The sequence below is a fragment of the Oryza brachyantha genome, chromosome 1 (assembly GCF_000231095.2).
Source record: "Oryza brachyantha chromosome 1, ObraRS2, whole genome shotgun sequence".
NCBI classification, from domain to species: Eukaryota; Viridiplantae; Streptophyta; class Magnoliopsida; order Poales; family Poaceae; genus Oryza; species Oryza brachyantha.
Genome location: NC_023163.2, coordinates 25,917,937 through 25,944,859, shown reverse-complemented (window position 1 = coordinate 25,944,859; position 26,923 = coordinate 25,917,937). Strand labels below are relative to the sequence as shown.

The 26,923-nt window shown below is 42.4% G+C and overlaps 6 protein-coding genes across 8 annotated transcripts; 5 read left to right on the top strand and 1 right to left on the bottom strand.

The window, feature by feature from the left end:
- Positions 1 to 1,355: 1,355 nt before the first annotated feature.
- On the top strand, positions 1,356 to 2,156 carry LOC121055703. Its single transcript, XM_040528616.1, has 2 exons — positions 1,356 to 1,529; positions 1,944 to 2,156. The coding sequence occupies exons 1-2, from the start codon at positions 1,356 to 1,358 to the stop codon at positions 2,154 to 2,156; spliced, it is 387 nt and encodes a 128-aa protein (XP_040384550.1).
- A 982-nt stretch (positions 2,157 to 3,138) lies between these two features.
- LOC102712588 (basic leucine zipper 23-like) lies at positions 3,139 to 6,182 on the bottom strand. Of its 3 annotated transcripts, none has more exons than XM_006644791.2 (3): positions 4,637 to 6,182; positions 4,449 to 4,541; positions 3,139 to 4,324 (listed from the first exon to the last, which is right to left on the bottom strand). In XM_006644791.2, the coding sequence occupies exon 3, from the start codon at positions 4,223 to 4,225 to the stop codon at positions 3,551 to 3,553; it is 675 nt and encodes a 224-aa protein (XP_006644854.1). In that variant the 5' UTR covers positions 4,226 to 4,324; positions 4,449 to 4,541; positions 4,637 to 6,182; the 3' UTR covers positions 3,139 to 3,550. The 3 variants fall into 3 exon arrangements, with proteins under 3 accessions (XP_006644854.1, XP_015699288.1, XP_015699287.1); XM_015843802.1 differs by having other exon boundaries at positions 3,139 to 4,267; XM_015843801.1 differs by having other exon boundaries at positions 3,139 to 4,541.
- Positions 6,183 to 6,312: 130 nt separating this feature from the next.
- On the top strand, positions 6,313 to 9,295 carry LOC102712310 (protein GAMETE CELL DEFECTIVE 1, mitochondrial). The gene is made up of 3 exons (XM_006644790.3): positions 6,313 to 7,191; positions 8,168 to 8,357; positions 8,730 to 9,295. Exons 1-3 carry the CDS (start codon positions 6,482 to 6,484, stop codon positions 8,955 to 8,957), a joined length of 1,128 nt encoding a protein of 375 aa, XP_006644853.2. The 5' UTR covers positions 6,313 to 6,481; the 3' UTR covers positions 8,958 to 9,295.
- Positions 9,296 to 10,413: 1,118 nt separating this feature from the next.
- Positions 10,414 to 13,833, top strand: LOC102712033 (probable glycerol-3-phosphate dehydrogenase [NAD(+)] 2, cytosolic). Its single transcript, XM_040529343.1, has 5 exons — positions 10,414 to 11,450; positions 12,054 to 12,275; positions 12,667 to 12,914; positions 13,021 to 13,160; positions 13,510 to 13,833. The coding sequence occupies exons 1-5, from the start codon at positions 10,802 to 10,804 to the stop codon at positions 13,646 to 13,648; spliced, it is 1,398 nt and encodes a 465-aa protein (XP_040385277.1). The 5' UTR covers positions 10,414 to 10,801; the 3' UTR covers positions 13,649 to 13,833.
- Positions 13,834 to 14,583: 750 nt separating this feature from the next.
- On the top strand, positions 14,584 to 16,895 carry LOC102711752 (putative glucan endo-1,3-beta-glucosidase GVI). The gene is made up of 2 exons (XM_006644788.3): positions 14,584 to 14,719; positions 15,725 to 16,895. Exons 1-2 carry the CDS (start codon positions 14,653 to 14,655, stop codon positions 16,672 to 16,674), a joined length of 1,017 nt encoding a protein of 338 aa, XP_006644851.2. The 5' UTR covers positions 14,584 to 14,652; the 3' UTR covers positions 16,675 to 16,895.
- A 7,004-nt stretch (positions 16,896 to 23,899) lies between these two features.
- LOC102711482 (bifunctional endo-1,4-beta-xylanase XylA) lies at positions 23,900 to 26,549 on the top strand. Its single transcript, XM_006644787.3, has 2 exons — positions 23,900 to 24,340; positions 25,373 to 26,549. The coding sequence occupies exons 1-2, from the start codon at positions 24,262 to 24,264 to the stop codon at positions 26,317 to 26,319; spliced, it is 1,026 nt and encodes a 341-aa protein (XP_006644850.1). The 5' UTR covers positions 23,900 to 24,261; the 3' UTR covers positions 26,320 to 26,549.
- The last annotated feature ends 374 nt before the right edge of the window (positions 26,550 to 26,923 follow it).

Genomic DNA, 26,923 nt, shown 5'->3' with positions numbered 1-26,923 from the left:
ATTTTAATTATAAGGTTAGCTAGAGCATTCCCAACAGCTCATCTATCTCATCTTCCATCTTAAAAATAGATGATGAAGAGTAAAAGTTGAGCTCCAGCAGAACATCTATCCCATCATAGGTCATCCATATTTGGAGAGAGAAACTCTATATTTAGATGTTCTCTCTCCAATTCTTCAAATAGATATGGAGGATACCATATATACATGATCTGCTGAAGTACAAGTGGATTTGAAAGATGAAAGTGTTTTAGATGATCATCCAAATGAAGATATAGATGACCAAATTTAGATGAGCTGTTGAGTACGTTCTTAAGTATTTAATGTATCTATATTAAAGTACACATATAACTAGCTTTTATATGAGAACCAACGTAATTCATTTTTATTCTCTCCTCCACGCTAAAGCTAAGATTTTTCAATTCTCTCTCTATTCCGCGCTAAAGCTAAGCTTTTTTTTGTGGAAGCGAAGTAAATTACTGGTTAGTAGTACTACTATCGTACCGAGCCTTTCCCTTCTGAAAAGCTTGATCAAGAACCCTCAAGGTTCTATACTTCTGTATAGCAAATGGGACTTTGGTGTGTCATTGTGTGACAATGAGTGTAGTAGTGTTACAAAGCATCTTTTGCACTAATACGACATGATGACATGGATGACGGATTTCGGAGGCTACTGAAATTGACGTCAGAACCCAGAAGTCTGACGAATGTAAGAAAATTAACAGAGGAACTTTTACCCTGAGAAAGCAAGGTTAAAAGCATCTTTTGCACGGTTATCAGCTTTGAATATATATATATATATATATATATATATATATATATATATATATATATATATATATATAAGATTAATTAGATCTATATCATTACAAATATACCAATTTAAAAAAATATCATTATAATTTCTATATTTATATTTATATAAATGCTATTACAAATTTTCCTTTATTATAGTTATGCCATTTTATACGGCCTGCAGACTATTGGACCAACGTATAGGTCAATCTAATTTCGTATTGCCTAAAATATCCCGGTCTACGGCTCACTGCTGCGTGGGCCCTCCCCCACAGCCTAGCCTCGTCTCCTCGCCTGGCCCCGAGTCCACGGCGGCGGCTGTCGGCGCGTGCTTTTGGGAGGAGTCCGGAGCTCGCCGGCGAGGGATCCAGCAGCTCCGGCGCCAGCGACCACGAGCGCCCGAGCCCGCGGCCTCACCCGAGCAAGTCCTCGAGCGGCGACGACGCTGCGCAGTCGGCGGGGAAGCGGAAGGCGCGGGAGGCGGGCGGATCCGGCCCCGCGGCGATGAGGGAGGCTACTGCATCCTCGAGCGGCGACCTTACTGACATGTGGCGCAGGTGGGAATGGCAGAGGGACCCTACGCCGGCGACGTGGCGCTGTCGCTGCAGGTGGTGTCGTTCCCCTGCGGCGGCTTCACCGTGGCGTGGGGCACCAACCACGTCGTGGTGGACGGGAGCGGCCTCAGCTTGCTCGTCAGCGGGTGGTCCGAGCTCGCGCGGTCCGGGTCCAGGGATGTTGTAATTTTCATGTGGCTAACCTATCAGCTGCTGCTCTGGTCCTCTGCTTTCTGAAGATTCAAAGTTTTGGAACAGTAACTGAAGAACATACAACGATGACACACAGAAAATTTTGTGCTGCGTGAGTGGCAACTTTTCTCGATTCATCTTGCTGTTATTAATACTCCAAACTCCAGGAGTTAGTTACAACTAAAACTTCCAAACATCCCACTCAAATCCGACTGGACCGCGCCATCCCACGGTCGATCCTCGCAGAACTTCAGCTACGACTTAATCACCGAAAAACAGAAACAAAACTAAGACTGACGGACTAATTCTACTAGTACGTTCTGAAACTTTCTTGCGAACACAGCCAAGTCAAGCTTACTTATTTGACTAAAGCAAAAACAAGTTAGCTACAAGATTATACATCAGGGGAGCTCGCCGCCGGAGCCAGGCCGAACCACGACCGCTCCGTGTTCTGCCCGTCCGCCGTCGTACCGCGTCTCCCTCGACAAGGCGTTCACCCCGTCGATCGGCGAGCGGCATGTCAACGTCTTGACGAGCGATGAGAGCTTCGTCCTGCGCCTGTACTACATCGAGGCGTCGGAGAAGAGAGGAAAGTGTGGGGCGTGGGGCGTGCGCTGAGTGGTCGAAGAAGAGAGGAAAGTGTGTCGAAGCGTGGGAAGGGGATGACGGAGCGACGTAGCTGGCCGGCGGCATCGGGGCTCAAGTCTGTCGAGGAGAAGAAAGAAGAAAGGGAAGACAGGCCCACGTGTCAGACATGTTGAGATAGGGGTATTTCGGGCGATACAGAAATATAGTGGACTGAAGGTGGGTCCAGTGTCCTTTACGGCATAGAAAATGACATGTCTAAGAACACCTCCAACAACTCATTTAAATTTGGTCATCCATATCTTCATTTAGATGATCATCTAAAACACTTTCATCGTTCATACCTCTTTGTACTCCAGCAGATTATCTATATATAGTATTCTCTATATCTATTTGAAGGATTAGAGAGAGAATATCTAAATAGAGTTTTTCTTTTCTAACATAGATGACATCTAAATATAGATAATAAGATAGATGTTCTGTTGGAGCTCAATTTTTACTCTTCATCCTCTATTTCTAGCATGGAGGATAAGATGTATGAGCGGTTGGAGATGCTCTAAGATAAAGTAGGAATTGTAATGGCATATCTACAATTTGATAAATTATAATGGTATTTTCTAAACTCGTAAATTTATAATAGCATAAATCTAATTAACCCTATATAATAGGCTGCAGAAACTAGTTCCGACTTCCGAGCATAGTGAAGGCTAGACACTCAGAAAAATGTTTAGCAAGAACAAATATGTACGTAGTTGAATGCATGCATAGTAAATACGGAAGCACAACGAGCCATTTCACAGGCTCACAGCAGTTGCGCTTCAGAGGATACTTCGGCAGCGATAGTTTTTACTCGACAGATGAATGATTCTTCTCTTGCTGTGCTTGAGGAATCTAGTTCTGTGTATTCTCTAGTTTTTCCTCTTGACTAGCCTGATAAGCAACTTATGGTAATAAGAAACATAACCTTGATAGAATTATGTCCATCATGCAAAAAAAAGGAAAGAAAGACATGAACATACATTTTTGTCTCGTTATAACAGCTACCTAAACAGCGGTATATTAGTATTAGTATCTGGAGGAAAACAGGTCTAGCAAGAGAAACCAACAGAAGGAATAAAGTCCAGCTCATCTTCACACCTGCAGTATTCTGCAGAACTAAACCACATTTTCCCATACTGGCTATTGGCCTCTTCTAATACTACTATCATACAATTACAGCACATATGACACTTCATAAATCATAAGTACCAACAATTACAGTCAGCAACATCTTCATTGGTAGACTACTTTCAAACTTTTACTCATATCATAGCCACCATTTTATTTGAGAAGGCTATAAGAAGGGACAGGTATACCCGCAAGGTTGCAACATCAAGCAACCTGACCTGGCATGGATCTGGAAAATAGCTATGAAGAACTTGATAGTGTCATTCAGTCAATGACGCAGTACTCAAAAAACTTGGAATGACATCCACTGTATTCGCCATTCCGGGAATTTCAAGTTCATGGGAAACAATACCGGTTTCGTCAATCCCGCAATCCACAATCGTTGGTCTAGAGCTTTCTTCCCGGACTGCTACCTCAGCGCCAGTGTTAATGCGTGGGGAATGGTCTGTACAAGTAACAGAACCAAAACTGCACTGCTTCTGGAATGGAAAAGTGCCAATCTCTGCATCAATCTTGCCTCGGATATCAAACAAAAGGGCTCTTAACCTCACCACCTCAGCCTCAAGTGATATATGCCCCTGCAATCTCCTCAGGAGCTGCTGATTCGTGGTGCGAAGTTTCTTGACTTCCTCCTCCAAGAAGGCTGCATGCGCTTTCTTCTTCTCTCGGTACTTGCGCACGGCTTCCCTATTTCCCAGAGGTTTGCGGGTCTTTCTCAGATCTTCTTCAACATTATTTTCACCAGAGGCTAAGACTTGAATGTGTGTGTGGAGGCACGTGTGCGTATGCATAGCAACTGATGGACCCGGTGGATTGCATGTGTGTGAGTGGGTACACGTAGTTGTGTTCTTTAAGATTTCATCAAAGCCATGGGAGATCTCGGGATGTGAAAACAGAAGGTGGCTCGGAATTGGAAGGTGAACCTCTTCGTCCATTGTCACAAAATGTGCCAAGTAAACTCTCCTCCTATGGTTTAACTGGGCAAGTTGAAGAAAAGTGCCAAAAGCACTTTAACAACTCAAGAACTAGGTGACCTTGTTCCATAAAAGCTTACTGATTTAGCACAATCTTATTTGAGCAAGAATGAAACTAAAACAAATTCATGTAACCCCTAGATTATCGATTAGTGATTTAATAGTCAAAAGATCATGTAAGTACCAAATTCCCATGATGGCCAGAAGCATGAACATATGGACAACTATCACCACTAAATGGTAAGACCTCACAAGACTGCAATTAGGACAAAAGTTCCTGCATAAGTGTTTGGTGTCCAAATAAGAGAAACAGCATCAGTATTTGAGAACAGACTAAATCAAGAAAGTAAACTCAAGAGGTTAAACAGGTACCCAAACTCCTGAACTCCCGAAGCGCATCAAGATCTCATATTGACGAGGAGAACAGTCTAGAATTGATGGATAGACCTCGCAAGAGAAGAAGCCTTCTTTGCCTTTTCGCTACACTTTTCAGTCCGTCTCCTCTCCACCAATCTTCGTTAGTGTTTGCTTGCCTCCTCTACTCTTTTATTTTGGATATCTCAGAGGTACAGCAACCATAAAAATAGAGGGAGGAAAGCATTAGAAAGTGATGTTATTGGAGGAGTGGAGAGGATAGAAAGGCAGCGAATCCTAGTTCTTGTGACTATTCATGGGCATTTCTTTCCACACAGTGATTTAATGTTGAGATTCTTTTGCTATTCATTTCAACGAGCAGCATTTGGCAAGATGGGATTCAGCTAGTATTCCAGCCACTTGAAAGAATTATTATCTTAGAATATGATTCTTTTTGAAGTGTGCGACTATTCATGGGAATATTTTCGGACAAGAATACAGCAGGTCCAATGACAATTCGAAGCTATGTGCATTTCTTTTATCTTCTCTAGTTCCTTGCTACCAACTACTAACAGTTTTTTTTTTCAAATACGCAGGCGATCTGTGTATCATTTCATTAAGCAAGAGAGAAAGAAGGGGGTTTAGGATTTAATTCTAGAAGCCACATACCAAAGTCTTACAAAGGACAGAGAGAAACACAAAACAAAACACCCATGCCGACCTCCCACTACTAATAATATCTTAAAGAATTTGCCAATCAAATCATTGGTAATTAAATATTACACCGAAGGTCTCACTAACATTTGAGTCCAAGGGATGCACGCATGGGGTAAATTTCTAAAACGGTAAGAACTTGACGTCATATGAACTATTTTAGCTGTTTAGTTAGCAGTTATAAAAAAGATAGTTACGAATCTCGTGATCCCAATGGGCTCTTCTGTGTTACTTATACTGTTAGAATCCACATGGCTCCTTAATAATATCACAAAAAACAGCTAGATTGAAAGTGACATGTGACAATAACAACCAGTTGGGGTGCGGCATGCTGGCACAGTAATAATGCCCACGGCCCAAGAACCCAAACTAAATGTTATATGCAGTTTGGATTAGGATGGAGCAATAATTGATGTCTTTCTTGTATGTCGTCAATAACAGCAGTGCTGGCGTGCTGCTGAATTAGAGATATATCAAATCATGTGGCATTAGCAATATAGCGCTAAGCAAAGCACTAGGAACGCATGAGATTACTTGCAGGTTCTGATATTATTCCTCAACAACAGGCCAGCCATCACAAAGATGTAGCAATATCGAATATATAAAAGAATCTTTTTGTCCCGACGATAATCCAAGAAAAGCTACCAACTTCTGAATGAGACAATTGCTATGCTTTCTGCCAAGTGTTTATTTAAGGCGATTTCACTCGAATCTCTTACCGTGCTATATGCTCCGAGTTCGTGTGTTCTTCTCTGTCTCCGGTGACTTCTTCCTCCACCGAATCACCGGCGCATCCTCATACAGAGAAGCCGGATCCGCAGCCGACGAACAGCACACAGCCGAAGCTCACCCCCCCCCCCCCCACCCTTTGTCTCACGCCTTTCGCCATTTCTATTCGCATCCACCGTCAACGTAGGCGTCTTCGGCAGCGAGGGCGGTGGTTCATGGTGGGGGACAGACAGCGCGAGAGAATCGGCGCAGCGGGGAGACGATGAACACAGGCTGCGTCGCCGGCGAGATCACCGGCGACAGTGCTAGTAACGGCGAGGCGGCGCTAGGGCAGAGGCAGATGCGTGATGCGTTGGATCTCTCTATCCAACGGCCGAGAAAAAACGAGTGGTTTTTTGGCCAAAAAAATAATTAATGTAAATGGGCCTTCGAGGTTGCTCGGCCCAAGGCCTGGCAGCGTCGGCTTTCCTACCCCCCATTGAAACCACGGAAGTGCCGCAGCCCAGTCAGAAGCGCGGAGCCAGCAAAATGCTCGCCCTCCGCAAAACCCTCCTCCCAGCGCCGCCGGCCGCCGCCGCCGCCGTCGCGTCCAGGATCCCCTCCCTCCTCCGTCGCCTCTCCTCTTCGCCCGGAGACGGGCAGGGCGGGGACGAATGGGGCTCGTCCTGGTCCACCGGCATCACCAAGGACCACTTCGACGGCTCCGACGCCGCAGTCGGCCACCGGGTCCCATCCCCGTCCGCGCCGGTCTCCCCTGAGCTGGCGGCCGTCCGGGCCATGGACGAGGAGGACGAGATCATCCGCGCCGTGGAGCGCGACAACAGGGAGGCCAAGGCGTTCGTGGACTCGTGGGGCAACCGGTTCCGGGAGACGTGCGAGCTGCTGAAGCAGGTGCGCGAGCCGGGCTCCCGGGGCGCCTACCTCAAGGACTCGGAGAAGCAGGAGATGTACCGGCTGCACAAGGAGGACCCCGAGACGTACACCGTGGAGCGCCTCGCCAAGGACTTCCGCGTCATGCGTCAGCGGGTGCACGCCATCCTGTGGCTCAAGGAGATGGAGGAGGAGGAGGAGAGGAAGCGCGGCAAGCCGCTCGACGACTCCGTCGAGATCCTCCTCGACAGTTGCCCAGAGTACGTGAGGAGTTTGTTTACTTCCTAAGCTTTTTTTGTTGGCAATACTAATTGGATCAGGTTCTGATGGGATGGATCCATTTGAAGGTCGGGAACACCTGGCATAGTTAACATCGTGGGTTTAACCTGCAATACTTTGTTTTGTTTGAGAGAGGAAAATGTTAGAAACATTCCTAGGTACGGAGTACAAAACAACACCATCTTGTTAGTAAACCGATGGTAATAAGAAACATAAAGAGGTCCAGTTCATCTATACAATCCTGAAAAGTCTGCTGAATGTTGCTTCAAGTAAAATTATTTCTGTATGGAATTGCACATTTCACTGGATAATATCTTCTATTGTAACCAGTTAGTTATGATTAAGTTAGAACTGTGCGATCTAGGATAAAGTGACTATGATTAAGTTAGAACTGTGTCATCTAGGATAAAGTGACTTATTTCTGTTTCAAGTGACAATTGGAAGCTGCACGACATGTATTTTGTGCTTAGCTATGTACTCAGAAGAATGTGATTATGTGTGAAATTCTTATCGAGGGGGTGAGGATACCAAGTGGTCCAGAACCCAGTATGAAGTGATGATATTATTTATTGAGGGCTTAATGCTATTTGTTAGAAAGAAAATTACTATTGGTCTCAATTCCTTGAGTCCGTCTTAGCTTCCTTATTCTTTTATGACATGTATAAGAACCAATAAGCTGTTGCATGTCAGTTTGCATATGATTGAACATAAAATTTTATGATTTCAATACGCCATATATAGTGATATCACTGGTTTACAAACTGTCTATAGTTCTTGAATTAACCTGCAGCCTGAAAGTTCATATTGCTTTCAGTGCTTGAATCATGTAGAATTTTCTTCTGATGTTAGCCTTGTTGCGTGCAGTTTATGTGTTTTTTTCTTTTAACTTTTTCTGCCCCTCCCATAATATTCTTCCTGAGATATGGCAACATCTGACTTATTTTGCTCTCCTCGTAGGTTTTTCAATTCCCATGACAGGGAATTTCATGTTGCAACACTTCCTTATAAACCCGACTTCAAAGTTATGCCTGAGGGCTGGGATGGCACAACCCGAGATCCTGATGAGGTTCTGTATGAGATTTCAATGAAGGAAGACCAGATGCTGTACGAGGAATTTGTTCAACGGTTAGAGTTTAACAAGAAGAAGGTGAGGGCCTTACATTTTGATTTCTCCCTTTTGTCATCTTTGATGAAAGAATTTGGCGTGGTATACTGTTGTCTTTGTTTTTGTTTAGGTTCAATTAGAATTCCTGCTGTTTATTTGTAGTGATTAGTGAGCTTGATTTTCTCTTTGATTTGGAAATGTAATCATGAGAGGATCCATGATAATAATTTGCTTCCTTTTATGTTTAAACATAAAACGCTGGGAACTATGGAGTATCTTCTGTGTAAGATAACTCTCTGTGAATGTGAAAGATGCAAAAGTTGTGATGTTTAAAGACTTAATTACCATTGAGTTGTTTTCACTATGTAATGAGTAATAGGATTTTGATCTCCCCCTTGCATTTTTGGATTGCAGGTGGCAGGCGAGGTGAAGTGCCATAAGTACAGCAGAAGACGGCCAGACGATGGATGGACCTACATGGTTGAGAAACTTGGGGCTCAGGCAAAGCGTGGCACAGGTGGGGGCTGGAAGTTCGTCAGTTTACCTGATGGATCAAGCCGCCCGCTAAATGATATGGAGAAGATGTATGTGAAGAGGGAGACTCCAAAACGGCGGAGGAGGATTATGGCACCCTTCAAGTAACAAGATCCTCTATTTGCTGTTATGCAGGTTTTCTTAACACTCCTTTTGCATTCTTCAGGAAAGCAGACATACTGAAATCGATCTCAAGTCTTAACCACCAGTGTTGGTCCTGTCCTTTTGCAGCATAGGAGGTGGTTCTTGTATTCATGTTATTTGTAGCAAGTTCCATTGCCCCCTTTATGTTGGAACTGTTGGCATGTCATTATCACCACATTGCCAGGCAGCACACTTGATAACCTTGGATAGCAGCCAGGCACTTTGTAGTCAACATTCATAAATTCACCTTTTGCAATGTGATGCACAGTTTTGTTTAAAGCAAGCAAGCATCCCATAATTAAGTTTCCTACAGTCCTAGCTGGATGGGAGGGCTAAAATACATTTGTGATACGGTGAGATGCCTTTTGTTGTTTACAATCAAATCCTACCTACTGTTTTTTCAAGCGCATCACACCTTACAAGTGTGAGTTCAATATATTATCAATTAGCTTAGGTGATACTGTTATAAGTAAGATGGAAAACATTCAAGATCTCTTATATGGTTGTGTTCAACAAATCCCCAGCTACTTACCTGTGCGTGCAATATGTTTGGCACGCATGACGCATGGTAGGCATGCACCCGTCACTAAATTTTGTTGCTCTCTGTCGTCACCAAATTTGTTGCTCTGGTCGTCACTATGAGTAACGTGACAAGGAGTTATTTTCTTAGAGCAAGTTCTAACTGTCTATAATTCATCTATAGATAATTCATACAATAGCTATGTATAAAATATATACTATCATATTTCACCTGTCATATATACATTGTGTCTTGGAGTTTGTGAGGTAGATGGCTATAAATCTGTAGCTCGTTGTTTTTCTCTCTCCTCTCTTATCTTTTTAAAATATATTTATAGCTGGCTTACCTGCTCATGATCGAATCGAAAGCATGGTGGTGAACTTGGTAGGAATGCTTTCTTCGTGTACTACTCTAGCAGAGTACTCAGGATTCCAATGCTGTATCAAAATAGAAATACTTTCAGTATTTTCTATTAATTACTTTTTATTTAAAAATCGTTCTATTTTATCCTCGCAGAATCTTACTTATTGATTCATTTTATATTTTGAGACGGGTGTAGAACATCCCGATTGTACTACTTGGGCGGACGCGTCCGTGAGCCGTGAATGCGCGGCCATCGAAGCAGCCGTCCCTCCCAGCTGACGCGGCACGATGCCAGTGCCACGCGACCACCCGCGCGACGACGCTCGCGAAATCGATCCCGATGGTCCCGATCCACCGCGCGACCGTCACCTCACCTCACCCGGCGCTGGCGGTTTCGCTTTGCGCTTGACCCCGTCCCCGTCCTTTCCCACCAACTCACCTGCCTCCTCGGCTCCCACCGCGCCCTGTGCCGCACAGCGCGTGCCGGGCCACCACCACCACCTCGCTTTTCCGCCGGTCGCTGTTTGGCTTGTCCTCGCCTCGTTCGCGACGCGACCCGACCTGCGGAGCCGCAACAGGCGGCAACCGTCTGTCCCGGGTGGTGGCGCCCCGCCGGCAGCAGCGCAGCTAGAGGCAGGGTCGCCTCGGTCTCTCCGGCCGACAGTGATTCGGCGGCCAAACCTACCGGTAGCAACCAAAATTTGGGACTCAGATCGCGTCACACGCTGGGGGAAAAAAAAGACGTTTTTTTTTTTTTTAATTTTCTGTCTTTGTTGGGGGATTGCCGGATTGGTTCGTTGGCTCGCCGATCCGTAGTTAAGTACTCGGTTATGTAGCGTGCGCCGTTGGGCTCTCTGTGCCTGCTCGGTTTTTTTGCTTGCGGCGACAAGGGAAGGCGAAGAGGAGGAGGAGGAGGAGGGGAGCAATGGGAGGGGCGGAGGATGGGCCGCGCGGCGCGGCGAACGGGCACGGGAATGGGGCCTCGGTGGAGGAGAAGCTGGACGAGCTGCGGCGGCTGCTGGGCAAGGCCGACGGCGACCCGCTCCGGATCGTCGGCGTCGGCGCCGGGGCATGGGGCAGCGTCTTCTGCGCGCTGATGCAGGACGCGTACGGCCACCTCCGCGACAAGGTGCAGGTCCGCATCTGGCGCCGCCCGGGCCGCGCCGTCGACCGCGCCACCGCCGAGCACCTCTTCGAGGTCATCAACGCCCGGGAGGACGTCCTCCGCCGCCTGATCCGCCGCTGCGCCTACCTCAAGTACGTCGAGGGCCGCCTCGGCGACCGCACCCTCTACGCCGACGAGATACTCAGGGACGGCTTCTGCCTCAACATGATCGACACGCCGCTCTGCCCGCTCAAGGTCGTCACCAACCTGCAGGAGGCCGTCTGGGACGCCGACATTGTCATCAACGGGCTGCCATCCACGGAGACAAGGGACGTCTTCGGGGAGATTGGGAGGTACTGGAAGGAGAGGATTGCTGCCCCCATCATCCTCTCGCTGGCGAAAGGGATAGAAGCCTCCCTGGATCCCCTGCCACGGATCATAACTCCCACACAGATGATTAGCAATGCAAGTGAGATTCCGCCCCTTTTCTTTATACAATCTTGCCATCACGTGATCCGCTCTTTTCTTGAATTAAATTGTTCTCCGTTGTTTGTTGGTGCTTATCCGCAACCATGATTATTCTCTAGTCTGCTATTGGCAAATGCAATTACCAAACTTTGCCTTAAACTAAGCAAGAAATTTGTAGTTTTGTATGAGTTCAGGATGAATAGTTTGTTTACTACAGTTCTATACTCGAAACACAATTTACACACACAAAAAGGCTTATGTTGAACATATAATGGCATAAGTCTGAAAATGGCAAAACTGGATGGGTCAGAATTTGCCTTTATTCATGTCTTCTGTTGTTCGACAGTCCTTTAGTGGTTTAGCCACAATATATGTTGTCTTACATGAATTAGTATCACACTAGTTTCTGTTATTCAACATTAAAAATGCACTTTTTATTTAGATCCTCGTTTTTTTTAATTCAGTTCAGATTCCTGTGTTTAAACCTGATCCTTTGTGGTGTGTGTTAACTTCTGAGTGTTCATGCTTGGTATTTCGTAACTGTTTTGAGCTATATCCTTTCGATTTATGTCTGGAATTTATATTTGTTTCGTTTTTGCTGCAGCGGGGGTTCCATTGGAGAACATTCTTTATCTTGGCGGCCCTAATATTGCTTCAGAAATTTACAATAAAGAATATGCAAATGCTCGTATATGTGGAGCTGACAAATGGAGAAAACCTCTTGCTAAATTTTTGAGGCAGCCCCATTTTATTGTGTGGGATAATAGTGATCTCATTACCCATGAAGTCATGGGAGGTTTGAAAAATGTGTATGCCATCGGTGCCGGTAATTTCTATTTCCTATTTCCTTTTTGACTGTTTTTTATATATTCTGTAGCCACGGTAGAGCATATACAGTTGTTATACTTAGCATGGGATTCACTCCATTATGTTGGAATGCACCGGTCAGAACTAGTTGGTGTTCTGCATACTCTGTTTTCTTGTACATTTTCAGAATGCACTGTTACCTTCCAGATACACTGTTTTCCCTAGGAAGAAATATGCCACAAATTCAAATGTAGAAATATGGGTGGTATAGTTTGGGTTTATCTATGATGCTATGCTTTACATTGCATTTTAATCATGTCACTACCCATATAGATAGATGCATACTCGTCCACATTTTTTTTTCTTGGCTTATGCTTCAGTTACTTTTCTGATACTTTGTTATCTTGTAGGTATGGTGGCAGCTCTAACAAATGAGAGTGCAACCAGCAAATCCGTTTACTTTGCACTATGCACATCTGAAATGATTTACATAACCCACCTTTTGGAAGAAGAACCTGAAAAGCTTGCTGGACCATTATTGGCTGACACATATGTTACATTGCTGAAGGGTCGTAATGCCTGGTACGGCCAGAAACTAGCTAAAGGTGAACTGACTCTAGAGATGGGTGACAGCATAAAAGGCAAAGGAACCATTCAGGTCTGCCCTTCCCTCTTGGTTTATGAAATATCAAGAACTCAGGAAATGATGCACCTTATGATGGTCTGATGGGCCATTTACTAATTTTGTCATCATTTTATTTCAGGGTGTCTCCGCAGTCGATGCATTTTATGAACTCCTGAGTCAGGATAGCTTAAGCGTAATGCACCCCGAAGCCAATAGATCAGTTGCACCGGTTGAGATGTGCCCTATCCTGAAGGCACTATATAAAATTTTGATAAAGAGGTTAGCATGTTCAGCATGTATAAAGTCTAAACCCCATAACCAAGCAAAGTTCCTTTAGTCCTTATTGAATTTTTACTCTAAAAAATGTTCTCATCCCAGATAGTAATTGCAATCACGCCAGGCATTTTAAGTCTTAGTTCTCTTGGTCGGTTGTTGTTCTCATTGTCATTGTCATTTTGTCGAGGCACTAAATCAATGTTGGGTAAAATGTATGCAATAGATTCAGTATATCTTTTTCAAGTTTCCGGTGGCTCCTTTTCTCCACCGTCATACTAATAGTAATAGCAGATAGTGGGATCATAGCTTATCTGTGCCACACCCTACTCAATTTGTTTATTTGTATTTTCAGGGAACTTCCACCCGATTCGATCCTTCAGGCCATAAGAGATGAAACAATGTATGATCCACGCGAAAGAATTGAGATGGCGCAGGGCCATTCACTTTACCGACCATCTCTTCTTGGTCAACCGAGAGGATATGCCAAATAGGCAGTTCTTCCCTTTTTTTTTTTTCTGCTAGACATCCTGTAACTCACAGGCTGTAAGCTGTGTGTGGTAGTATTTATGCTTGCTGTTGCTGTTGTTGTAACACTAGTAAGTTCCAACAAGAGACGAGATCTCCAGTTGATTGCTTCAAGACTTGCTGAGCATGTTATGTAGTTTGATTTGTTAAACCGCCTGAAATGTGTATATACAGATGATGTTTTGTGTGAGCAAAATAAGAAATGTGCAAAAGAAGAGGCAAAAGAACAAGTTGTTCAAAATAACAGTAGTGTTTTGTTTTGGTCCAGGACGCCTCTACAATTGCATGAATGTGACCATGCAAAGAAATCTTCAGCGATAGTAATTGACTCTTTTTAAGACGACGACAAGTACCAATTGATTGAGTAATGATCCTCCGAACTTCCAACAAGATCGGTGTACCACCTGCTCGAACAGACAGCACACCGATTTCAAGCACTCAATTCGACACTTGCAACACAGGTTCCTCTCGCATCCACCGAACCGATGCCTAAACCGATCCATGGAAACTGAGCCATCGTGCCACTGAATTCCTGAACAGCGACATCACCAAAGGAGTAGTTTGCAGTCAAAGCAGCGGACGCTATAGGTGACGGGCAGTTCATTGGAAAAGGTCCAACCATACTACTGCCCCACCTGCCGTTACTGAACACACACGCACGCACGCACACGCACCATGGTTTTGACGTACTCCAACCACGTAAAAACGTCTCACGCGCGCGCGGGGAGAGCGGTTCGGTGTCCGTATGATCATGAGACGGAACACGATCGATCTGTCCCCCCCACCCCACTCGCGCGCTTCTCCCGGGTCGTGGGGTCCTCCCTCCTCGGTAGTTGCTGCCGCAATTTGCAGTTTGCAAAGCCCCCACTGTACATATATAGTCCAATGTGGAGGAGGAAGGGAAGGGAAAAGAACTCTCCAGATCGTTTCTGCTGCTGTTGCGAAAAGCCAAAAAAGGAGCATCGGCGAGATGGCTGCTTTGTGGGCTACTGCCTGCGCCCTGCTGCTGCTGCTCTGTGGCTGCTCGGTTATTTCAGGTGAGGCGAAACGATCGATTCATTGGAACCTACTGCTTGATTCGTTGCTTTGGTTTGGTTGTTCGTAGTAGATTGGGTGTGTCTCTCGTGTGTTTCGGTACGAGGCTGGGTGTGATTCATCTGTAATCGATGCTCGCCTGGCTGTGCCATTGATCAGTTTTGAGAGCATATTTGCGACTTGCGATTGTCTGGATGCGGTTTATGTCGATCGATCGATCTTCAGTGGGATTTCTTCGTGGAAATTGTTCTTGTCGTTGGTTTTGGTTCATTTGTTTTGTTCGTTATATGTTGGTATTACTGTTCGGATCTGCTATAATCTTCTTTAGAAGTGGTATCCCTGCCATATCTTTGCATACATGCACGGACGTATCATTGGTTGGATCAAGTAGAGAGATTTCGATGTGGTATTTTCTACGAAGGGGACACAAAGGGAAATATCATGGCGTATTTTGTTTTTGTGTCGATTGAAACCACCGTCTTCAATTCGTTTCAAATATTTGGTCAAGTGTCAGCAATGCAGAGTGTCGATCTCTCATGGTCATGGAGAGCTGAGGCAACCTAATGTTTGGTTGTAGTACAATGCACTCCTTAATTATGGATAGTAACTTCTGATCCACAAGAAGTGCTGTTCCTAGTTTGCCCTTTCCATTTCAAAATAATTGTTCCTTTCATGAAAACGGTAATGACATCATAGCCACATGCGCCTTCGCAGCGATAGTTGGTAAGAAATCTATCATCAAAATGTCGTTTTAACAGTTCAACTTGTGGATCTAGGAAGGCGATGACAATGTTACATGGTTATCTTTTGGGTTTTTCGATCTAAAAGTCAAACTGAAAAATAAATTATAATAAAAAACATTAAAATTAATTTTAATTTTAAATTTAATTAAAAAATTAAATTTTGGCTTATAAGTATAAATAAATTATAAGCAAAAGTCAAAAGTTATGCGGTTAGGAGTTTCTTGATTACCATTAAGTGTATCGCATTGTATTGATCTCGTGCAGGAGTGGAAAGCATTGGTGTGAACTATGGCATGATCGGCGACAACCTCCCGCCGCCGGACAAGGTCGTCGCCATGTACAGAGCCAACAACATCACCGACATCCGCCTCTTCCACCCGGACACCACCGTCCTCGGCGCGCTCCGCGGCTCCGGCCTCGGCGTCGTGCTCGGCGCGCTCAACGAGGACCTGGCCCGCCTCGCCTCCGACGCCTCGTTCGCCGCGTCATGGGTCCAGTCGTACGTCACGCCCTTCGCCGGCGCCGTCCGCTTCCGCTACATCAACGCGGGCAACGAGGTCATCCCGGGGGACGACGCCGCGAGCGTCCTCCCGGCCATGCGGAACCTCCAGTCCGCGCTGCGTGCCGCGGGGCTCGGCGTGCCGGTCACGACGGCCGTCGCGACGTCGGTGCTCGGGTCGTCGTACCCGCCGTCGCAGGGCGCGTTCTCCGAGGCCGCGCTCCCGACGATGGCGCCGATCGTCTCCTTCCTGGCGTCCAGCGGGACGCCTCTGCTGGTGAACGTCTACCCGTACTTCGCGTACTCCGCCGACCCGTCGTCGGTGTCGCTCGACTACGCGCTGATGTCGCCGTCGGCATCGGCGGTCGTGACGGACGGCGGGGTCGCGTACACGAGCATGTTCGACGCCATCCTGGACGCGGCGTACGCCGCTCTGGATAAGGCCGGCGGGCAGGGCCTGGAGTTGGTGGTGTCGGAGACCGGGTGGCCGTCGGGCGGCGGCGGCGCCGGCGCCAGCGTGGAGAACGCGGCGGCGTACTGCAACAACCTGGTTCGCCACTTCGGGCGCGGCACGCCGCGGCGGCCCGGGAAGCCCGTGGAGACGTACATCTTCGCCATGTTCAACGAGAACCAGAAGCCCGAGGGCGTGGAGCAGCACTTCGGCCTGTTCCAGCCGGACATGAGCGAGGTCTACCACGTCGACTTCTCGGCGTGATCATCTTTTAACTAGGCAACGGCGGCGACACTCCATGGCTCACCGGACGCACGCATCCTGCATGCATGAGTTACTCTGAAGCATTTTAGGTGTTAGTAGTAGTATGGTTTACTCTGGACAAAGATAACCACCAACGCCGCCGACATGTGCATGCTTCCACTGCATTCCTGAATTCTGCTGTTCATTTGATTCACTATATATTCAGCTTTTTATCTGATTCACATTCTTGCTTCGAGTTTGTACACTACGTCGCCTCCACTCCAACGGTGGCGACCAGTAGTTCGAACCTTTTGACTATGCAAGTTCTTCCATCGTCCCCGCGAACGCGAACGATCAGCTGCTCAGCTATGATTGCGGCCGCTACCCGTTCTCCCGGCCAACTACACACGGCCCGCGCACGTTTTAACGGGTCTCTTCAAACTCTTGGGTCCACCTAATCATCAAAAAGTCTATATAAAAAGTCCATATACATCATCTCCTAGTAATTACGCGTGTGTTTGACATAAGAGCAAAAAATCAAACGTTTGATTAGTAGCAAAAATGCAAACGTCTTCCCTGCGCTTTCCCGTCCTGGTCTTGAACGGCAAGGATGTACAGGATGGAGGAAAGAAATGGCTGCAGGAATTCTGGCGGCGGCGGGGAGGCCGCTATGTCGCGCCGACGACGGACAAATGGTTGGGAGCCGGCGTGGGCGGTTGTCGGGCCAAGATCTGCTGCTCTGAGAAAGGGAGCCGAGAGCAGAGAGTTCTTTTTTTCTTGCAAAATACGTCTCAAAATAAATAAGCTGTAAGACTAGATAGTATATACCCTAATATTACGAATATGAAAGAATCAGTTCAGATTTGTAGTTCTCGCTCTAGCTTGATAACCCTTATCCTTTTAAATAAGGTTAAAGTCAAACTTTAAAAACTTTGAATACTATTAACTTTAAAATTTAGTTTGGAGATATTAGAACAATATAAATCTTAAAAAAATTAATAAAAATAAAAATATTTGTTTGCTATACATATTAAAACAAAAAATCTCAATAAAATATAGATTTTAAGACCGTATCTTTGTTCGTAATAATAAAAATTATTAAACATGATACGTCTTGTTCCCTCTTACTCCTGCGTCCTAAAATAAACCTTTGGCTAATTTTTTAACTACAGCAAAAACAACACATTTACGAGAGATATAAAACATGCAATTGTAGGTGCATTCTTTATGATTATTGATATTGATTAGGCCACCACGGTTATTGGCATATATGTCACAATTATCATTACCAATAGTTTTACTGTGATTATTAGCTAATATATCTCAATAGCCGTAACATATCGTGCGTTTTTTTACACCTAAACCGTGACTATCAATATTATCATGCAAGTATAACTACCGGTTAATATACCGTGATAATCGTATGCTATATCTATCATGTGATTTTCACATCAAAACTATCATGGTTCAATTCAATGTTTTGGGTTTAAAATTTTGAAATTTTTTATTTATAATCACACGATATTGCAAACCCCGCCCGACACATAGCACCTCCATATTTTCGCTTATACTTATAAGACAAAATCTGAATGTCAGCCTTAAATTTAGAATTAATTTTTATGTTTTTTCATCAAAGTTTAATTTTCAGCCCTGACTTTTTGGATTACTCAGAACAGGTATATAAAAATTTTATTTATAAATTATTTTTCGTTTATAAAAATGACATTTGACTTTTTTTTCCATAAAAATGGCAAACAATCACCCCTCTCCCTCTGGTTTCACGGGTGGCTTCACCTCTCATCACTCTCTCAACAGAGACGCACTCTACTGCCCGCTGGTTCTTGTTCATCGTATATGAACGGAAGCACTACTGCTTTACCACTGTTCCATCGACCATGCACATCTGATAGAAAGCAGCCATTTTGGACATACGGGGCGGCGAATCGGGGCCAAACAAACAACCAGCCGGAAGCACTGCCTGCAAGCAAAGGAAAGGCTGCGTCCCTAGCCTATCGGAAGTGTACTCCTTCTCCTACTCATCACCGCTGCCTCCAGGACTGATTTGACACGCTCAACTTTATCGGAAGGCGTGCACGCAACGCAAGCATCCAGCGTCCTGGCAGCAGTAAGAGAATTTGAGAACGTTTATCCAAATTATATTACCCATATTAGGCCCTTTTTAGTTCAGGGAAAAAATATTTTAGATGTTATATTGACGTTTAATCGAATGATGGAAGGGATTTTGGACACGAATGAAAAAGAAATTCATAGCTCGCCTGAAAACCGTGAGACAAATATTTTAAGCCAAATTAATCCGTCATTAGTATATATGGGTTACTGTAGCACTTATGACTAACCGTGGAGTAATTAGGCTCAAAAGATCCGGCTCACGATTTTCCTCAAATTGTGCAATTAGATTCTTTTATCTATATTTAATGCTCTATTTAGATGTCCAAAAATTTAATGTGGTGTTTTTTGAGAAAAAATTTGGAAAACTAAACAAGCCCTTTTCGTGATTGGCCATCTAATTCTCTTTGGCCGCGTTCGTTTTGTGCTGTAATAGATTAGTACATGATTAATTAATTATTAATTATATAAGATTAAAAAATAGATTAATATGGTATTTTAAAGCAACCTTCTAATAAAAACTTTTCATAAAAATACACCGTTTAGCAGTTCGGTTACAATAAAAATTTTTCACAAAAAATACATGGTTTAACAGTTTGGAAAACGTGCGTATGTAAATGAGGAAATCTGGGTACGAAAAGAGGTATAGCCGAATGCAACCTTTATATATGAGTTATCACTTCAACAAAACAACCATATTATATCATTAATATATATATTTTATAACCACATTGCCTCATATTCTTTATGGTCTCTCCTATTAAGATTGAATGTTAAGATATATATAGTGAGGAGAGAATCTCTAAATAATTCTATTCCTAATATGGATGATTTTTTTTTCTTTGAGGATAAGATAAAGTATCTGTTGAAACATTTTCTTTCCTCTAAAATACTCTATTTTCACGATGGATAATGTTATGTGGTATTTTTTGGGAATGCTTTTAAGTCCGGTTTTCTTTTAGTTGGACATAGATGGAAGATTATTTGATTTTTGGATAGTTATTTTTATATATAAATAATAGAATTAACTAATATAAATTAAAAAATGCACTTTAGAAATGTAATATGATTAACCTATATGTAATTTTTTTAAGATACCTATTTAATAATTTGAAAAACATATGTAAAAAACGACAAATAATTTAACAAAAATAACACGTCCTAAACTTTTCTAGCTCCCATCATCGACCGCCCGAATGCCTCATCTTAATCTTGGCTACTTCTCTCTCCGGAACTGTGGGTTAAGCTGCTTGGTTGCTTGTAGCTATGAACGGATCTAGCGTGGAGATAATGAGGGCTGGAGTCCCAACTGCCCCGTTAAAATTATGGAAACCCTCTAAAATTTTAGTAGTATATCATAGATAAGTAAAAAAACTAAAACTCTATTTAATTTATTCAGAGACTACTTAACATCTTTTATAGAATAGATAAGTAAAAAGAGGCTAAAACTCTACTACTCCATCCAAAAAAAGACAATTTCTGGGTTTTATAAATTTAGCGTTTGACTATCCATCTTATTTGAAAAATTTATTAAAAATCAAAAAAATTAATCATATGTAAAGTACTATTCATATTTTATCATGTAGTAATAATAAAAATATTAATCATAAAAAAATTTTAAATAAGACGAAGAGTTGAAAATTCTATCAATAACTCATAAATTCGTTTATTTTGGGACGAACATTGTATTTAATTTGTTTAGAGATTACTTTAACATCTTTGACAACAATTTTCATCATTGTTAGGTCGTGTATAGTTTACGAAATTTTTTAGGTTAGGTGTTGCATCGAATGTTTGATTGGATATTGGAAGACTATTTTGATGACTAATTAAAAAATTAATTATATAGGATGTCAGAAACCACGAGACAAAATTTTAAAGCCTAATTAATCTGTTATTAGCACGTATGAGTTACTGTAGCAGTTATGATTAATCATGGACTAATTAGGCTCAAAATGTTCGTCTCGGAAATTCCTTCCAAATTATGTATTTAGTTATTTTTTAACTATAGTTAATACTTTATACATGTGTCTAAAGATTCGATACGATATGTGAAAGGGAAAATTTTTAGAAACTAAACGCGGAACTTTAGTGGTTGTTTGGATCCAAAGACTTTTTTTATTCCCTTATCGCATCGGATGTTTGGACGTTAATTAGGAGTATTAAATATGGACTGATAACAGAACTAATTGTATAAATAAAGGTTATTTTATTAGACAAATTTTTTAAGCCAATTAATCCACGATTAGCAAATGTTTACTATAGCATCATATTTGCTAATCATGGACTAATTAGGCTCAATAAATTCGTTTCACGAAATAGTCCAGAGTATGAGATGAATTTTATTAATAGTCTATATTTAATACTTCTAATTAATGCCTAAACATTGAATACGAGTATTTACTACTTAGAGCAAATTTAATAGTATAGCCAACTACTAGCTCTAATTTATCTATAGTCAATCTAATAGCCAATTCATACAATAGTTAAGAGCAAATTTAATAGTATAGTCAACTACTGGCTCTAATTTATCTATAGTCAATCTAATAGCCAATTCATACAATAGTTATTTATAAAACATTAGTACATGGCCTCACATGTCATACACACTCTGTCTTAAAGTCCGTATGCAGCTAGCTATAAATTAGTAATTTACCTCTCTTCTCTACTCTTTTATCTCATTAAAATATGTTTAGATATTGTACATGCTACAGTACTGATTTATGGACAGTCCTCCATCGAGATATCATTTTCGAGATTTGCCGTGTGACATCCTAGAAAAGCACGCGACTGCTGAAACTCCGTGTCACATCCTATAGCGTCAAGTCTCCGACCTGGACGACTGCATGTCTGCAACTGGCCAGTGGCATCCACTGTACCGTGTGTTCTTCTTCGTGGAGTCGCGGACAGATATACCGGTACTACTGGTCTGCTGGTTTTATACGTCGAGCTCCAGATAGGCAGATACTACTGGTGTTGCCGATTCTCCATCAAGCGTGCCTTCTGCTTGCCTTGTCGCGGTAAAAATCTAATTTTGCTTGTGCCTTAAACCGTGTTCCTTTTATAGATAAAAGATATTTTAATTTTTATAACTATTTAATAATATAAGATAATGAAATCAATTCATTAAAATCTACTTAAAAATGAGATAATAAACTTTATATTGAATTTATTTGAAAATAATATTGTTTAACAATTTGAAACGTCTTATTAATGTACCATTGCATTCCTACGGATATATCATACTCGTATATGATTTCATCAACTTATCAACACGTATGTTGCTACGATGTCATGTAACCTCAATGGTGTCCTCTAAATATTTCTTCGATTTCGAGTTCAGGCTTCAATATACAGTACTGTACTATTCCTAGTGCATACTGTATAGGTAGCAAAGTACACTCCCTACTTGGATAGCGGTACGATACACATGGGTCCTGTTTATTTATTGATGCCTTTTTACCGTGCTCCCGCTTACCCCTGGTTCTAAAATATAAATATTTTTAGAATTTAAAATCTTGTATCTTAATATAAATATTTCTACAGTAATTCCAATAATTTCAATCATCCCAGTGATTCAGAGCCAATAAAGATGTTTAGAAAGAAATCTAATCAATCCAAAATTTAAAATTAATCACTGAAATAACTAAAAGATATTTTTAATATCTTCTTAGTATACGGTAAACAATCATAAACACATATGGTTAGAACATAAGTAGTACCTCTCCAGAGGTAAGAGCTCAAATAAATCTTAACCATTGATCATTTATCAGTTTTTTCAAATAAAAATACTTTAGCTATATCAATTAAAAGATCACGGTGCAAAAAGGAAAAGAAACCAACACTATTAATTGTTCTTTTAAAACTTAATGCGTAATTAGTCATGCTTGCCAACAATTAGGGATACTAATTTGGCAGTGGCTGAGCTTAATTTTACTATGGCTAAAAAATCTGGAATGTGAAACTTATTTCTCCCATTGGGTTCGATATGGTCTCCAGAATATGTGTTTGACTATGCTTTTTACAATAATATATATTTTATTATAATATATTGTCATTGTATCGTTAATTGATAGTCAGAGTTATAATAGTTTGTTCTAAAACAAAAGGAATATATAGATTCAGATAGAGTAATAAATACTGCCTCTATCTCAAAATACGTGTAGTTTTAAGGATGAGAGGATAAATTAAGAAGAAATAAAATGACCTATATTGAATAAGAGAGAGTTCGTAGCAGAATAGTAGTTGGGAAAATCCAGAACAAATTTGATATGGAAGGTACTTGATAAGTAGTACAATATGATTGCATTTACTTTAGGACAAAAATTAAATATAGAAATACATTTATCAATTAAGAAGGTAGTATCAAATTGTAAACTCATGCAATATCAAGTTTAGTGTTTTCCAAATTTAATACTTCCAAAAGTCAAAAGAAGAAACACAAATTGTATGCTATACAGATCCACTTATATAAACTGCATTATGATCCTGGCATACCCATATGTGCAGATGGCTGACTAGATTTTGTGTGCAAATCCATAATCTTTATCTTTAGTACAAAAAATGTGCTCTCTATCTTTTATAATATAAATTATTTTAGATTTATTCTAAATCAAACCAGTTTAAATTTAACAAAGTTTATAAAGAAATATACCAACATTTTTAATAGAAAATAAATATACTACAAAATTAATGATTAATTTAATTAGTCTGATTTAGTGTCATGTATTAGTAAATTGTTTATAAACTTGGTCATCACTTAGATGGTTGACTTAGTAATAAAACAGATGGAGTATGTTGTACAGTACTATAGTAAAAAAATTGCATTGTAAGTATTGTTCGTTGAAACAATCCCGTCACACTCCAGTAAAATACTCCTACTTAAATATTCAAGTCAAACCCATAGTTATCCAAACAAAATCTTAAGACAGAATTATTGCCAAGTCAGTGGTGTACTCCGATAGAGGCGGATAGGGAAGCACATGGTCAAATTCCAAGCGGCAGAGAGGCCTGCGGTCGCGCACAGGCTTCGTCTTGCGCTGACACCTCCAAACCGGCAAAGGCACGGGTAAAAATCCCTCGTTTTTTTCTCACCATCTCGCCCTTTTTAATCCCCCAACCCCAGGTCTCCTCCTCTCCGGCTGCGAAACCGACGACGGCACCAAACCGCCTCTCTCCCTCTCCCTCTCCCTCTCGGCCTTGCCGCCGCTTAACCTTCTCTCAGCTCCTTTACCCCCGTGCTGCCTTTCAGTCGAGCACGCTGCCCGTTCGTGAGGGCGGCGGCGGCTGCGGCGACCTTTTTATTCGCCTTTTGTATCGGATCGCTTCCTTCCTTCCCCCTCGGCGTGGTTTGTGGGGCGACCCACGAGGCCGAGGACGCGGGCGGCGGAGGGTAATCCGTGGTTTTGAGGGAGCCAAGATTCGATCTTGGTGAGACGGGCTCGGCTTCTCGGCGGTTTCTTTTTTTCTTTTGTTTTTCCCATGGGGGAGAGGCGGTCCGGCTACAGGGACAGAGGGGGCGGCGAGCAAGGGAAGTATTGGAGGCCACAGCGCCCGCACGGTTCGTCTCTCGACCTTTGCTATCTTGCTGTTTCTTTTTTTCTTCTAATAATACAGTATCAACGTTTTCACGTTGTGTTGTCCGGATTCCTGCGTGTTGATGGGGATTTTAGAATGCGCGGAGGAAAAAAAAATGCCTGGGTTGGGAACGAAGCCCTCTCTTAAATGTGGTTAAGTTGTTCTTGGCAATGTTGTGATAGGGTAATATATTGGCCTATTGGGCAAAATTGACTTGGTGGGTAGAAACATCACGTAAGTAGTATGCATGTCCCTTTTGGTGATCTGTGTGCAGTACCCCGATCGGGCAAATACATTCGCTAGGAGGATTGAACTCTGCAATGAAAATGATCGAGTAGATATCGATTGCCTTCTTCCTTTTTTTTATGGCTGGCTTTGCGATATTTTTTTTTGGACTTTGATAACACTGATATGATATACTAAGAAATTTTCACTGCATGTTGCTTATATGCATCTAATACTTCTGATTGATTTATGTGTAGCTATGACGATTTTACTTAAACGCAGCATTGGATGCATGCTTTTAGCAGAGATCTTTTTTTACGATGGGCTAATTCTATAACATAGTCATACCATGCGATGTGTACATTTTCCTGTGAAGCGTCAGAATTTAAAAAATGTGCCGGAATTGTGTCATCTGGCAAACCCCATATCATGTACTCGTTTTTTTTACCAAGTATGCTTCACTCACTTGTGAGAGAAGTGCATTGAATTTTAAAAAAATAAAATGAGTTAGGAGGCAACCCCAGTTTATGCTCTAAATTGTTTTAATATGCAGCACAATTTTTATCCTAACCATGAATTTGTACATATTATTTTGATAGGATTAAGCAAAATTCATCTTACTGTTTCGTCTTGTCATTATTTCAGTCATATTCTTATTATATTTACCTTCTTCTTAGTTTTATTACATCCTAGTACCGTGCTGCTATCACTCTATGGGTGAAAGGGTATTACTTTTCACAGCACATAATACTCGCATGCTCATGAAGCATGGTCTGTTTGTGATTTTCAGGAGGTGGAAATTTCTCAGTACCATTGTGGGAAAAGAAATTCTGCACTGATGCTTGTGGAATCCCATGGGGTAAACTGTGTGAAACCAAGAAATTGATGTCACTGTACAAAAATGTGGTTGTCTGGGATGATTCAGCTGCATTAGAAGCTTTCAACGATGCGAAGTCTCGTTTCTGTGCTGTATACCATGGCCAACCTTGTGATATCCCTTTGCCTGACCCAAACATGTATATTGACATGGTTAACCCAGATGAATATATTGATCCTGAATTGGTGGCTGATCTTGAGAAGTCACGACGTTCTGTTCCCAAAAGGGATAATGCAGCTCCAGATGGGTGGGACTCCTTTATATTTACAGATAAGCCAGTTCCAGCCACAGGATGGGGTGATGGGGAGACAAGCAACACACCTGGCCGGCAATACTCTGTGAACTGGAATAATCAGGTGGAACAGCCGACTGAAGCAAATTGCATGCAAAGTTCAGTAAATTGGGGTAATAATGTCAGTCAGCCTCCTCAAACAACAGTTCAGCAAAGCTCAGGAAATTGGGACATGTATGTTAAACAGCAAGGTCAAGGTAGCAACTGGGAGACACCAACCATGCCCTGCAGCTGGGACATGAAGGGTGACTCCCTGGATGCATGGAAACAGAATTACGGCTGGGGTTCTGCAGCTATAGATTCATTGGACAACTGCAGAGATAACTATTACATACCTGACAGCCAGGGGTGGTCTTATGGACGCTGGAAAAGGCGGAACAATGAGGCAAGCAGAAGGAATAACAGGAATAGAGACAGAGGAGGTCCCATTAGCTCAAAGGCCATGAAACCAAAGTATCATGCTGATGAGCATAATGGCGCCAATAATAGCTGGAGGCACTGCCGAGTAAGAAATAACATGCATTACTCCTATGAGAATCCTGGTCGCAACCAGTCACTTGCAATGTGAGGGAGACCAATGGAGAGAGAATGAAGACCCCTTTAGATTATGTTTCCTTCTTTCTTGAAGGTACTGTAGATAGTAGTAACCACCACAACCTAGTGACAATTTTGTCATGCAGTTTGCAATCTCGCTGTACATATCTATATATGTGTGTTTGAGCTGATTCATTTTTGTTTACTGGCTGAATTGCAACTTCATTGTTGCGAGGTGGGAATGAGGATGGTCTGTTACAACTATTTTTCCTATGTTGTATTGTGGTTTGAAAGTTGCCCTCATGCTATGTTTTCTGGAATGAATTCTGAAGTGGACCACTTTGTGCTGGACCATAGCCATAGGTGTATTGCGGTTTGAAACTTGGTTGATGTTTCTAAAAGGAATATGCACCCCTTTCTTTCTTTAAGAGTACGAGGTTTCAGTTTGTGCAGTGCAAGTGAATGGGAAATGCAGGAACACCTTGAATTTCGAACGGACAGCCTACAACGAGTTTTTGATTGGAAATGTGGCCACCAAGTTTTACTCTGTTATTTATTCAACACGGTTGGCTTTTTTATATGGCAAAATTTGCTACAGGGTATCGAAAAAACACGTAATTAGCCAGTGGACATAGTAA